This window comes from Elaeis guineensis, chromosome 3 (genome assembly GCF_000442705.2).
Source record: "Elaeis guineensis isolate ETL-2024a chromosome 3, EG11, whole genome shotgun sequence".
NCBI classification, from domain to species: domain Eukaryota; kingdom Viridiplantae; phylum Streptophyta; class Magnoliopsida; order Arecales; family Arecaceae; genus Elaeis; species Elaeis guineensis.
In genome coordinates, this window is record NC_025995.2 from 76254212 (window position 1) to 76267746 (window position 13535).

A 13535-nucleotide genomic window follows, 5' to 3' on the forward strand; every position below is an offset into this window, starting at 1 on the left:
CACTTATCACTGGCGTAGTTCGTCATTTTCTCTTTTCATCCCTCTTTTTCTTCTGTGTTCGAGTGAGGGTCTTCCCTCTGCTCTTGACGGGGTCGTGAGAGTGTAGAGGGGCCATTGAGGAGACTTTCCTCCTTGTCCGATCTTGATCGACCAAGCCTTTGTTCGTGTCAGGATGAAGTTCTCTTCTTGTTCCCGACGGTCAGTTTCAGCTCATGCTAGGATGAGGTTCTTTTTCTGTTCCTAACAGGGTTGTGGGGCATGCAAGGGCCGCTGCTAGGGCCTCTCCCCCCATCCGATCTTTAAGTAACTGGGCCTTCGACTTTGCTCATATTAGGATGAGGTTCTCCTCCTGTTCCTAACAAGGCTGTGGGGGCACATAAGGTCCGTTGCAAGGGCCTCTCCCCCCATCCGATCTTTGAGAGACCGGGCCTTCGACTTTGCTCATGTTAGGACGACGTTCTCCTCTTGTTCCTAACAAAGCTGTGGGGGCACATAAAGGCCGTTGCAAGGGCCTCTCCCTCCATCCAGTCTTTAAAAAATCAAGCCTTCGTCTTTGCTCATGTTAGGATGAGGTTCTCTTCCTGTTCCTAACAAGGCTGTGGGGGCACATAAGGGCCGTTGCAAGGGTCTCTCCTCCCATCCGGTCTTTAAGAAATCGGAGCCTTCATCTTTGCTCATGTTAGGATGAGGTTCTCCTCCTGTTCCTAACACGTTTAATTTCGTTTGTACGGGGGAGTTACTTTCTGTTGTTATAAGCTTATGCCAGAAGAAAAAATAAGTGAATATGAAAGAAATTTTTATTTAGGGCAAAGTTGTTGGTAATACATTCGTAGATTTTTCGAACCCTATAGTCGCAAAAGGTCTGCTCCCCATCGGGGTCCTCCTGAGATGGAGTTGATAATCCCAATCGGAGACCGATCTTCAGGTTGCCCCTCCCTCCTTGGCGGCTCTGACTGCGGTAGGGCCCTAGGCCGATCTTCCCTATCTTCAGGTCAGCATCGAATGAATCTGTCGAGCCGACCTCGCCTGATGAGCTCCTCGATTTCATCTCGGAGCTGAATGCATTCTTCCGTGTCGTGGCCGTGGTTACGGTGATAGAGGCAGAATTTATTCAGGTTGCACTTTTCGGAGTGCGAGTGCATCCTTTCTGGCCTTGGCAGCTGCTCCCTAACCTCCATCAGCACTTGAGTTTTCGATGTGTTGAGAGGGGCGTAACTGTGGAATCTTCCGGGGGGAGAGCTCCATCGAACTCTACGGTCCGGGCTTCTCTGCTTATGAGCTCGGGGAGGAGTCCGAACATGCCTGTATCCGGGAGGAGTTCGAGAACGCGGCCGAGCTTCACTCGGCCCTTTTTCAACTGTGGGCTTGCTTGAGTCTTCCGCCTGTTGCTCCTTCGCGGTCTCCTCGTCCTTCATCTTGAAGGCTTCTTCTGCACGGACATATCCTTCGGCCCAAGCCAGCAAATCAGCAAAGTCCCTGGGATACTTCTTTTCCAGGGAAAATAAAAGATCATTTTTCTGAAGACCGCCCTTCAGAATGGCCATCGCGACCGATTGGTCCAAGTTCTGAACCTCCAATGCAGTGACGTTGAAACGATTGATGTAAGCTCAGATGGATTCTCCCTCCCTTTGCTTGATGTTGATGAGGGACTCCGAGCCTCTCTGGGGATGCCCTCTCCGAGGATGCCAACTGCTAACAAAATGAGCCGCAAACTGATGGCTCATCTGGTCAAAGGAGAAGATGGTACCCGATTTCAATGCTGAGTACGAGTTCCTTGCTGCTCCCTTCAGAGTGGATAGAAAAGCTCGGCACAGGATGGCGTTTGGCATGCCATGGAGCAGCATCATTGTCCGGAAGGCCTCCAGATGGTCAACCGAATTCGAGGTCCCGTCGTAGCTTTCGAATTGGAGAAGCATGAAGTTTGGTGGGATCGGTTCCTACATGATCATTTGAGAGAAAGGAGAGTCAGTGCATATGTTCTCACCATAAGTAGGAAGAGCGTGGCGGAGCTCTTCGATCCGTCGGTTCATCTCCTGGAGCCTTCGATCCAGGAGGTCCTCTCGACTGCGAGTCTCGAGGGTCTTCTGGTAGAGTGGAGGTAGGGATCTTCTGGGAGTAGAATAGTGATCAGACTGGGGGCTCTCCACCCTTGGATTCCCCTTGCCGGGGAAGGCAGGACGACTAGCCTAAGTGGCCCGCCCCACTGTCGGATCTTGGAGCTCCGACGATGCTCTTTCCAACCGCACTAACATCTGCGGCTGTTGCTGCTGTTGTTGCATGGTCTGCACTGCTTCAGTGAGGCCTCTGACTTGTTGAACCAGCAGGTCAAACTGCTCCATATCGACCGTCATTGTCGGAGGAGGAGGAAGAGCCTGAAAACTGGTGGCGAGGCCGGAGCCTAAGATCTGGCCGCGGAGGCCGTGGATCGTCTGGTGGATGCCTTTCGGAGAGGCATCAGGTGGAGATCTAATAGGAGAAGGAGAGGAGGACGTTGGAGGAGATGACTGGAGGCAATCCCGTTGAGCACTCCTTCAAGAACAAGGGCACTGCAAAGATGCAGGTCCTTCCTCTAGCACCAATTCTGTTGGTGCAAAATTCCGCCGAAGTCAGAGTTGTTGGAGTCAAGATGACTGCGGCCGTCATCGGGACCTGCAAAGGAAGTCTAAACTGGAGTTGGGGGTACTCCGGTAAGATCCTCCGATGCTCAAGTCAGTACTCTGCTTCAACAGAAATGGAGTACTCGAGTGAAAATTTTAGCAGAATTTTGAGATAGAATTTTTGAGCTTAGAGAAGAACGTATCTGGAGGTCTCTTTTTATAAACGGAGTGCGTAACTAATTGACAGTGACATCTGTAACCGCCTGGTAGGAGGCTGTTCAGAGCCGCCCAGAGTTTGTTACGGAGAGTAGTGGCGTCAGGGGTCGTTCAGAGCCACGTGGAGTTTGTTACGGAGAGTAGAGTGGTGTCTGTTATCGTGACTTACCAGAGAGTAGTGGAGCCACGCGGAATCTGTTGTAGAGAGTGAAGCAGGGTAGTGGCCATTGTCGTGACTTGCCAGAGAGTTTGGATCTGTCGGCTGGAGCTCGGCTGGGACATCTGATGGAGCGGGATGGCTCTCTATCCCGTCGATCTGGGAGAAGCTCGGATGTCTCCGAGGTTGCTAACGAGTCTACTATTGTCGGATACCTTAGGCGCTGATACTACAGGTGGGAGTCATCTGCTGTTGAAGCTCGGATGGAGACTTTTCGTTGGTGAAGCCCGGTAGAAATCTGATTGCTAGAGAAGTCCGTCTGGCGGAGGGTCGGCCGGCGATGGACTTCGGATGGCACTGGGGAGGTTCGACAGACGTCGGAGGCGATCGATCGTTGTAAGAATCCAGCTGCCTGAGTCCATCCGTCGTAGAAGCTCGTCCGATATCCATTCGTTATGGAAGTTCGATCGAGGTCTGGTTCTTGCAGAAGGCTGAAAGGAGACCGCTTATTGTAGAAGCTCGATCGAAGATCGGTTGTCGTGGGAGCTAGGAGTAGCGATCCGGCCGGTGGGTCCTGTCCCACTATAGAAGCTCATCTGGGATCCAGCTATGAAGAAGCTCGGCTGAAATCTACCAGCCACTGTAGGAGTTCGGAGCAGATCGCTCGCTGTAGGAGTTCGGAGTAGACCGCTCGCAGTAGAAGTTCGGAGTAGACCGCTCGTAGTAGAAGTTCGGCTCTCACAAGAGTCCGGTTAGAATCTTGAAGGCGGTCGACCACCGTAGAAACTTGGATGGAGTTCGATTTCTGTAGAAACCTCGTTGTCGAAGAAGTTCGGATATTGACAGAGTCCGGAAGGAGTTTGGAGAATAATTGGTCACTGTAGAAGGTCGGCTGACAGTGAGGCCTAGAGAGCCTTTGGAACGGCATGGTAGATGGATGGAGAAGCTCATTGTCGGAGAAGTCCGGAAGCTCGGACGATCGGGGGGGGGTTCAGAGAGACGCCACACAAGGTCGGAAGCCGGAGAAGCCTTGGAGGGGTCGGTCTTTTACAAACTTCGGTCGGGGGGTATTTTATACCCAACAAAAGATATTATTTTGAGATTTGTGCAAGCATCAATTAGTGGAATAAAATAATTTTTAGATGGCCACTGGAATTATAGTATGGCTCTATAAAAAGAGATGAGGTGGCACTTGACTTATGAGTATCTAATTAACCTAACTTTAGAGTTTTTACTAGGTCGAATTTGGAAGAGTAGTATGGTATATATCCATTTAAACGAAAGCTTGCACCAATGCACATATAAAATTTATATATGCAGCTACTTCCATTACATCTAGTATTGAGTTAATTTTAAATATATCTTGGTCAATTGCTTAAAATAATGTTTGAATGAAGGAAAGCTAACCCATTTATCAAGGACAAGTCAATTCTGACAAAATTTCATATATTTGCAAAAATGCTATTTTATGGCTTATCAAATGAAGGATGGATTTTTTTTTTATTTGACTTAATTTTCTTATTTCTTTGTCCAAAATTTCTGTTAGATAAGTCAGAAGCATAAAGGGACTTAGGAAAATATTTTCTTTATTTTCTCTTTTAAGGTAAATTGTATCCCAGGGAATCAAACTATTCTATGGGTCTTAAGAAACATCTCCTATAAATATTGCCTCAATGTACTCAGTCTTTTGACCATTGTTAAAATTAACAAAACTTTTCTTTTTGAGATTTTTATTGATTTTTTCTATAGTGAAGCTACTTGAGAGCTTTTAATGTGAGACCATGATTTGAGGGGGGATACTCACGAGAGAATGAGATTTTTCAACCATGGATTTATAAAGACTAGAGGTGTGGCCAAAGGTTGAGGAGAATGTGAATAAGCAAGGCCTTCTGGTTATTATTAGCTTAGGTTATTTTCTAGTTCTTAGTTCTTATTTTCTATTTCAATCTTCTGCTTGTAGTTGAATTTTTCTTGCTTCATTGTAAAGTCATCTACTGGACATGTTATCTAGATTAATAAAATTATAAGATTTAATAGTACACATGTGATTGGACCAAGAAGAAGAAAAAAAAAATCTCTTTAACCTGCTTAATGCAAACTTCTCAAAATGATAATGAAGAAATAAGAATTTGAGAGCAGAGTCTTAGGTGCTTCTTTTTTATTAATTTCCTAATAAAATTGATTATATTACTCTTTGTTTACACTAGTGAGATCCTTATTTATGAAATCTAGGTTAGATTTCGCTTCTTGTTGAAAAAGGTAATAAAAGTGTGATTAGTGGGAATAATTATAAAAATACTAATATCCTTTTGGAAATAGACTTTGGCTTCTATATCAACTTTATCTTAAGCTATTTCTATTTTTTTCCTAGATTAAGTCATAATTTTGGACAAAATCTTTCCAAAAAGGGAGAATTTTACTTCATCTGCCTATTTGGAGGGTCAAACATTGTCATATACCCTGGACTATTGTATGTATTATACCCTTTAGAGGTTGATGTAGTAATTAATTTGATTTTTATAGGGAAGTCATAGCCTCCAAAAGTTTAGGTGCATAATTCAGCTTCCAATGTGGATCTTTCTCTTGGCTCTGTATGGGCCTATCTACCTAAAATGCTAGAGTGGTCCATGTGGGTCTAGTGATCCTATTGGGGTAGCATGTGGAAGAAAAAGTGTCTCAAGGAGGCATAGGCATGTGCCATTTGTTATTGCATGTTTTACTTCTAAACTTCTTTCTTGGCTGATGGTATAGAGTGGGTTTGTTTGGTCTAATTCTGACTTCTTGGTCTACTTCTAAACTTCACCTGCAAGTTATTTGATTACTATATGTGTCCCCATTATCAAGATAAGCTACAATAATGACTTCTTATATACTCTCTAGATATATGCTAGTCTCTTATTGCACAATCCCAATCAAGACACACACATCGAATCCTCAGGGATGGATGCAGTGTCATGGATCTAAAAAACTTATCCAATTCTAAAAAATGAGGACCTTAGCAGATGCTGTAGGGATAAAAAGTTATGGCCTTTGGAAATTAAATGTTTAAGGTTTTTGATATGGCAGATTTGTTTTAGAACTTCATGTAAACCTATTCAAATGAGCTAGAATGGTCCACAAGTGATCTTTATGGATTAATTAAATTCATACTCAATCATTAATCTATTCAATGAGGACACTTAAGTGATGGAACTCTTAAAGATCTGAATAGGATGTAGACATCATTTTCTCTCCCCTTTATCTCCTGTTATAAAATCAATGGGTAATCTTTGGATTGACAGGTGGTAGGGGATCTAGAGCCCCATATAGCACTCCAATGATTGAGATCCTATAACTACGAATTTTGCAGGCTTAACTCATTACCTACCCAACCATATCACTAGATACTATTCACCTACGCTATGCAATATGCTGATCTCATATGGATGGCAATTTACTCTACTTTATCGGGTATCCAACCCGATCCAGAATGGATGGATTTTATCCAACTCATAGTAGATCTAAGGAAGATGCAGATAATAGCAAAATTTCGCTTGAACCTGACTTGAATATATATAATTCTTCATAAATTCCCTCCTTAAGGCAAAAAAAAAAAAATTATATGCATAAAAAAAGATTTTTGTAGTTTTACCCAACTTGATTGGTCCATCCTGTCCTATTAAACTCTACTTGCCTTGACCTACATTGTCTTGAGACTCGATTTGATCCATCGTATCCTGAGGCAAGTATGGGTAATGATCTACCGGACTGATACCCGACCTGTTGCCATTCTTATGATCCGGTGCATTTGCTATTCTTTCTTATGCTTCATCTCTCCATCATGTATTGTCCAACATATTATACTGTTATACATAGGATTTGGGCCCTTTCCTCGGTCAAGAATGTGGATTTGATAGCAATGTCTTCTATTTGGTACTACACCAAAATTAGCAAGATTATGATACCCAATACAATATAATGAAAACTGGCAGAGCTTTGTTACTTTTCTCAACTGAAAAAAGAAGGAAAGAAAGAAAGCAAAATGAAGATGCCTAAGTTTGCGCTGTTCATGTTAATCAGCATTAATCAAGTATTGACATATATTCTAATCTAAAATAGAAAAGGGTTGACATATACAACCAAGTTGCTATATAGGTTATATAAGGAAAAAAAAATCTTTTGACATCTATATAGGAGAAGGAATATTTGCATTTTTTGATGTAATAGAAAGCTGTGTTTTTCCCTTTTCTTTTTAATATAGAATTGCCACGCAAACTTTTGACGTTAGAATTGGTTGGAGGATCTAGAGCCCGATGTAATGCCTCATCAATTTCTAATCATTTGAAATCCTTCATCTATTCATAGTCTCTGATACATGCATGATTGCTCAGTGAAACATTACCTATCCAATCCATATAGCCTGACATTATGCTCATGCATTGTACCCATGTACCTGTTATTCTGTTACATCTTATCTTACTATCTATAAGCAAGAAGAATATGATTTCCATCATGTTTAGGTCGACTAACATTTGTTAGCCATGTGGCACCTAGAAATTGATATACATTGCAACAATGGTTTCAAGTTAAATTTTATAAATAGGAAACTTTGAAAATCAAAAAACATTATAGAAGAAAAAAATTATTAAAAAAATTAAAAAATTAAAAAATAATTTGCTTGGATTGAGATGTGTAAAGAACACAGTCCTAAGAATGTGATTCATCCTCTTATATGGAACTGCAATAATTATATCCCTAAGGTATAATAATTTGACTTAATCCGATCCTCCTCCAATAGATACTATTGCATGAAAGGCTCGACCCGATCAACTCTTAGTTACCCAAAGGATATAAAATTGTAGAAAAAGAAAAAAAAAAAAAGAGCTAATGAGTAGAAATGGGTGGGTAGAATCTCTATCTTGGACTTGGTAGAACAGAGTACAAGATTGAATGTGATGGTTTGGTAATCAGGATCTTGGACCTAGAACCTGTCTATAGACTCAATAGAGTGAGCGGAAGTGATGAAACGAATGTACACCTCCAAAAAGAGGTAATGTGCTTTGGAAGGAGGTGTCTGGCAAATAGAAAGGTACACTGTCATGCAACATGCAGTTGATCGAGCATGGTTGTGCGTGTGGCCACCAGCCCACTAACCTTGAAGCCTTGGGTTTCAAAGAACAGGATTTCTATAAAAGCAAGTGGACTTGCCTTTACAAATTTAATGTGGGACTAAACAAAAGGATGTTTTAGAACTTTTGAAACATTTAAAATAATAGAGATAAAAATTTAAATCTTTTCTAATTATTTTTAAAAAAGTTCCAACAAAATAAACCAAGGAGACAATATAAACCTAGCCATACAAAGGAAATAATTTAATATATAATCAACATCATCATCATCTCACTTACATCTTCGGAGTTTTTACAAGTTGCAAATATAAAAACCTCTCTAACTGGATTAATTAGACTCGATGACTTTCCATGGATGCAAAATAGAAGTAATGACGGTAAAAAGATATTCTAATTCGGCAAAATGCATGAAGCAAATACTGCAGCATCAGGCAGCACAAGAAAAAGAATCTTCATGTCAATTGCCAAAAGCGACACAAAAATATGCAGCCATCAAAAACCTTACATGATCCCCTAGTGTCACAGCCAATGCGACCTTAATAAAAATCCAGTCATCTTGACTGGTAACAAATCGCTTTCATCATCATATATTGATAATTAGAAAGGCCAAGAACAAAGAGCTTTTCTGCTAGCCCCACAACCAAAAAATCTGCAGAGAGATACACCAAAGAGAAGAAGACTCACCACTAGGATCCAACCTGCAGTCACTGTTTAATAGTTGGCACCATTCTAAAAGTACAGATATTTCCATGCTGCACTCGCTTAGGTAGAAAGAAGGAAATTACAAGTAAAATATAAAACATGTATCAGATCATATATATATACATTGTGCACATGTTTGTATCTTGGCATGGCATTTATTACACAGCACTTAAAATTATCCACCACTCGTGGTTATCACACCTCCATGATCCCAAGGCTCAAACAACGGTGGCCGCCTTCGACGGGCGCCGGCCGCCCAGCACCCGCGCCTCCACCACGTCCCCACTCGTCCCGCAAATCGCCACCGCGTGCCGCATCCAGAACCCGCTCGTCCTTCTAGCAACCACCTTCCTCTTTTCCACCTCCTTCCGCCGTGCGCGGTGGTTGTCGGCGGCGCTGCTTGCCGCGATGAGGCGGTCGAGCTCCCTCGTGATCCTTTCGATCTCGTAGAGGTCCAGGAGAGAATTTGACGTTGCTGGGCCTGGTTTCGGCGATCCGGAGACCTTGGCTAGGGCCTCGAGCTGGTAGCGGGAGGGGCGGGGGATGCGGGCGGCGCCACCGCAGGTGATGTCGAACTCGCGGCCGGGCCGGCCCTCGTTGCCGGAGCCGCGCTGGTACCAGGCCCAAGCCGCGGCCTTCACCAGCGCCATCTCGTCCTCCTCCGCCGATGCGGCGCTCGTCATCCGCTTCCGCCAATCCATGAAGGAAGAAGGTAGAGGGGAGTAGCGTGCATTCAAGAGGCTTGAAAGGAAGGAACGAGGTGTAAACGTGCAGAGAAGTTGGCCTTTATTTGTAGGCCTAATCCAGTTTAGAATTGCTTGGTTCGAGAAAGTTTCATGAGGTCATATTAAAATGACATGATGCTTTTGAAAACTTAGCGTGTATGGTGGGGATTAATGTTGCGTTCTAGGGTGGGTGACGGAAGGGTGTCACCAAAGGGAGCACACCGAAACGAATTATTAGGTGGACCATTGCGGGATCCGTGGCTTGTCTATTAGCACAACTTTTTGGATGTCTAAATCATGAAAGTAATGTACATGTGACGGCGATTGGATTAGCGTGGAAGGCGCTGCATACACGGGTTAGTAAACATGGAATAGACTAAGCTTTGCACCTCTTTTTTTTTTTTTTTTTTATTCGCTTGCTTGAGCAGTCGCCCAAGGATTTGATCAAAACCACGAGTGTGCGGCTGATACCCACGCTTGAACAAAATTCATGCGGAGCAGGTGCCGGAGAAAGAAATATGACACATGTCACATCCTATACCACCAGAAGTAAGTACATGATAAACGGCCACATATCCTATTAGATTTCATCCAAGTAACATATAAGGTCTGAGAAAGAATTTCACTTAATATCAGTGAAAGTAAACTAAGATAGTTCAAATTTTCAATTTAATCAACAAGCCCAATATTATTTTCCAATTCAATTCATGTTAGTTATAATATTTATTATAAAAAGCAGCACTTCTTGATCCTAATCTGTTTGCTTACAGCCTATAATCCCATCCTTGCTAAATGTTGGCATCTACAAAGAGCAAAGAAAACATAAATGAGGTAAAAATCTATTAAGTTATCTCTATCATTATTTGATTAAGTGTAATATACACAACACTCAAAAATCATAAGATAAGATTTTTGATTTATAATTTAAAGCATGTTGAGCAATCTAAAGTATATATATGTTCAAAATGATCAATACATCTAGATAAAAGATAAAACTTCCAATCTTGTGTTCAATTGTTCCCACTCTCCTCTAGCCTTTCTGACTATGGCTACGAGGGGCTTGTGACAACACTCAAAAAATCTAGATCTGAACTATAATATGCCATCCATTAGTATGCAAAGCTACTCTAAAATCATACAAAAAATATGCCTGTGGTTGCATATACCAGTGATTATAATATGCCACAACTAGCATGCACCAGTGAGCCCTATTAAAGGCTTAAAAAGAGACTACATCCTAAGTTGTGTGATCAGACTAGAGAAAACATACCACAATCAACAAAACCAATAATATTATAAAGCAGTAAAAAATGTAGTTCATGTCCATGAAATTTATTTCATGCTTAATGCAACATTATAAAGTTTGCTTATATAGAGTATACATAATATGCATGGGTGTTATTTATTATTAAATTTTAATACTTAAGTTCATATTTATATGTCAAATTATATGAACTAATTCACGTACAATTGAATACTAGGATGGGGTACTTACTGTTAGCTTGTAAGATGCAGAATTATCAACAAAATACTATGCATGGTCTGGATAAATACAATCAATGATTAAGTTTACATCTAAAACCAATATAAATTATTACTTGAAACTCGAGCATCTAAAGGGTTCTTAGATTCATGGGGCCCACATGAAGTTTTATCACTTAAAGAAAATTTACATCAAGGACGAGATCCCATATCTACTGGTCAGCAATCAGTATCTTGGTGCATATCCCAAATCTAACCTAGTCCTTCTGATGCCATCTATTTTCTAATTTAAGAATTATGAAAGGAGTAGCAATCATCTTAGTTCTGGAATCGGTCCCGATAATCCGATATGCCTAGAAGATCTAGTGCTCCGCGCTCATTTTGATTTGAAAAAACTAGTAAACCTGGTTAGAGAAATAGAAAAAGATAGAGAGAGAGAGGAAGAAAGCTAGAGGGACATATAAAGAGATAGAGAGAGCGAGAAGATGGTAGTCAATTCTATATTGATCATCCAAGTGCCAAAGGATCCAAGAGACAGTGAGGAGAGAAAAGAAAATAAAGCTAGAGAGAGAATAAAGAGAGGAAGAGAGAGAGTGAGAAATCAAAAAAAAAAAGAGAGAGCAAGATAAAGATAGGAGAGAGAAAGAGAGTGAATAGAAAGAACTCTCTCCTTTCTTAAAAATAGAGGAGCGCTCTCTTCACAATAGAAAAGAAGGAGCTGTAGTGCCAACTACCCCACATGGTGGTGATCCTTGGTGGTGGCACATGGCAGTGATAGCAACCATTGGCAAACTAAACTATAGCCAGCGACCAGTGGTGGATGGCAAAACAAGAAAACAATATAGAAATGAGGGAGACCCTATTCCTTGAAGTTCAGTGACCAATTGAGGCTTAATCAAGTCTCTAATTATTGATTTGAGAGAGATATTACTAAGAGAAGTAAAAGGATTCAAGCCTCACCTCAACTCCATTGAGATCCCACCATCAAATCAATAGAAAACCCAAGAAAACTCCTTGAAAAAATCTATAAAATTGTAGCTCAAATCAAGAGGTTTCCAAGAGCATGGTTAGAGAAGAGGGGGAAATGGACTCTTTTATAGCAAAAAATGAGTATATAGAAGGAAGGTTGGTGGTCATGAGTTCACTGCCCATGGGACTCGGGAAAGGAGGAAGAAAGGGAATGATTCCTTGCTCCTCAATTGGCAATGACAAATAAGAAAGGGAGGGTCGAGCAAGAAAAGAAATAGAGGGCTAGATTTCAATCGGATCTAGCCTATATGGGAAGGTAGCAAAGCCTCTAATCCCCTCGCTTGTTGGTTGCCGATATCCCTTTACTTTTTGGTTGCTGAAGATAGCATGATGATGGAAAAAGAAAAGTAACCAAACAGAGGAGGAAAGCCAGTCTCTACCTATGTTAGGTCATTATATCCTAATCCTCTAAAAAAATTTTATTTTCGAAACTTAAGACAAACCAGAGCCTTCAAAAAGCTGAAGATATCTAAAACTCATCTCATCTTCAAGCTTTCAAGTGGCCTCTTTCTCAATATGGTTGCTCTACTATAATTTCACATATGGTATCATTTGCCATCTCAAAACTTAATCCTTTCTATCAACAATTTTTATAGGTTGCTCCTTATAAGAGATATTGTCATTAAGTTGCAGAAGTTTGAACCTCACCGCATGATTAGGATCCACCACATACCTTCTCATCATGAAGATATGGAACACATTATGTACCCTTGCCAAAGCTGATGGAAGAGCAAAGCGATAGGCCACCTCTCCGATCTTATCTAAAATCCTGAAAGGGCCTACATCTTTAGGATTTAATTTGTCTTGAATTCCAAACCTCATTAAACCTTTAGTAGAAGATACATTGAAGAATACATGATCTCCTCTTTGAAAAGTTAGTTTTCTCCTCCTATTATCAGTATAATTCTTTTATTTACTTTGAGCAATATGAAGCCTCTTTCGGATGAGCTGGATCCTATCCATTGTTTATTGACCAATCTCTAGACCTAATAAATTTCTTTCTCTCACATCTCCAACAAATCAGAGATTTATATTTTGGTCATACATAACTTCAAATGGAGCCATCTAGATGCTAGACTAATCACTGTTATTATAAGCAAACTCTATAAGAGGCAAGTGTATTCATCCCAAGAATCCTTAAAATCTAACATAGAAGCTCTCAATATATCCTCTAGAATTTGAATTGTCATCTTTGTTTGGCTATTTTTTTGAGGATGAAATGTTGCACTGAATTCTAGCTTGGTCCTTATGGCCCGATGCAAATTTTTCTAGAATTGAGAGATGAACCTCAAATGTTGATAAGATATTATAGATATAGGGGCATCATGGAGTCTCACAATCTTATCAATATACAGCTTGGCGAGCCCTTCGAGTGAGAAATCAATCCAAATGGGCAAGAAATATGCTGACTTCATGATCTGATCTACAATCATCCAAATAATATCATTATCTCTGAGGATCCTTGATAGTCTTGACACAAAGTCCATAGTTATATGCTTCCATTTTCATACTGGAATAG

General features: G+C 41.2%; 1 protein-coding gene across 1 annotated transcript; it reads right to left on the reverse strand.

The window, feature by feature from the left end:
- Positions 1-8765: 8765 nt before the first annotated feature.
- LOC109505023 (uncharacterized) lies at positions 8766-9598 on the reverse strand. Its single transcript, XM_019846835.3, has one exon. It carries the CDS (start codon positions 9479-9481, stop codon positions 8999-9001), a length of 483 nt encoding a protein of 160 aa, XP_019702394.1. The 5' UTR covers positions 9482-9598; the 3' UTR covers positions 8766-8998.
- Positions 9599-13535: the final 3937 nt, after the last annotated feature.

Bases quoted from the DNA above. Each gene is read 5' to 3' on its own strand.
- LOC109505023 (XM_019846835.3), bottom strand. From the start codon at position 9,481: ATGGATTGGCGGAAGCGGATGACGAGCGCCGCATCGGCGGAGGAGGAC.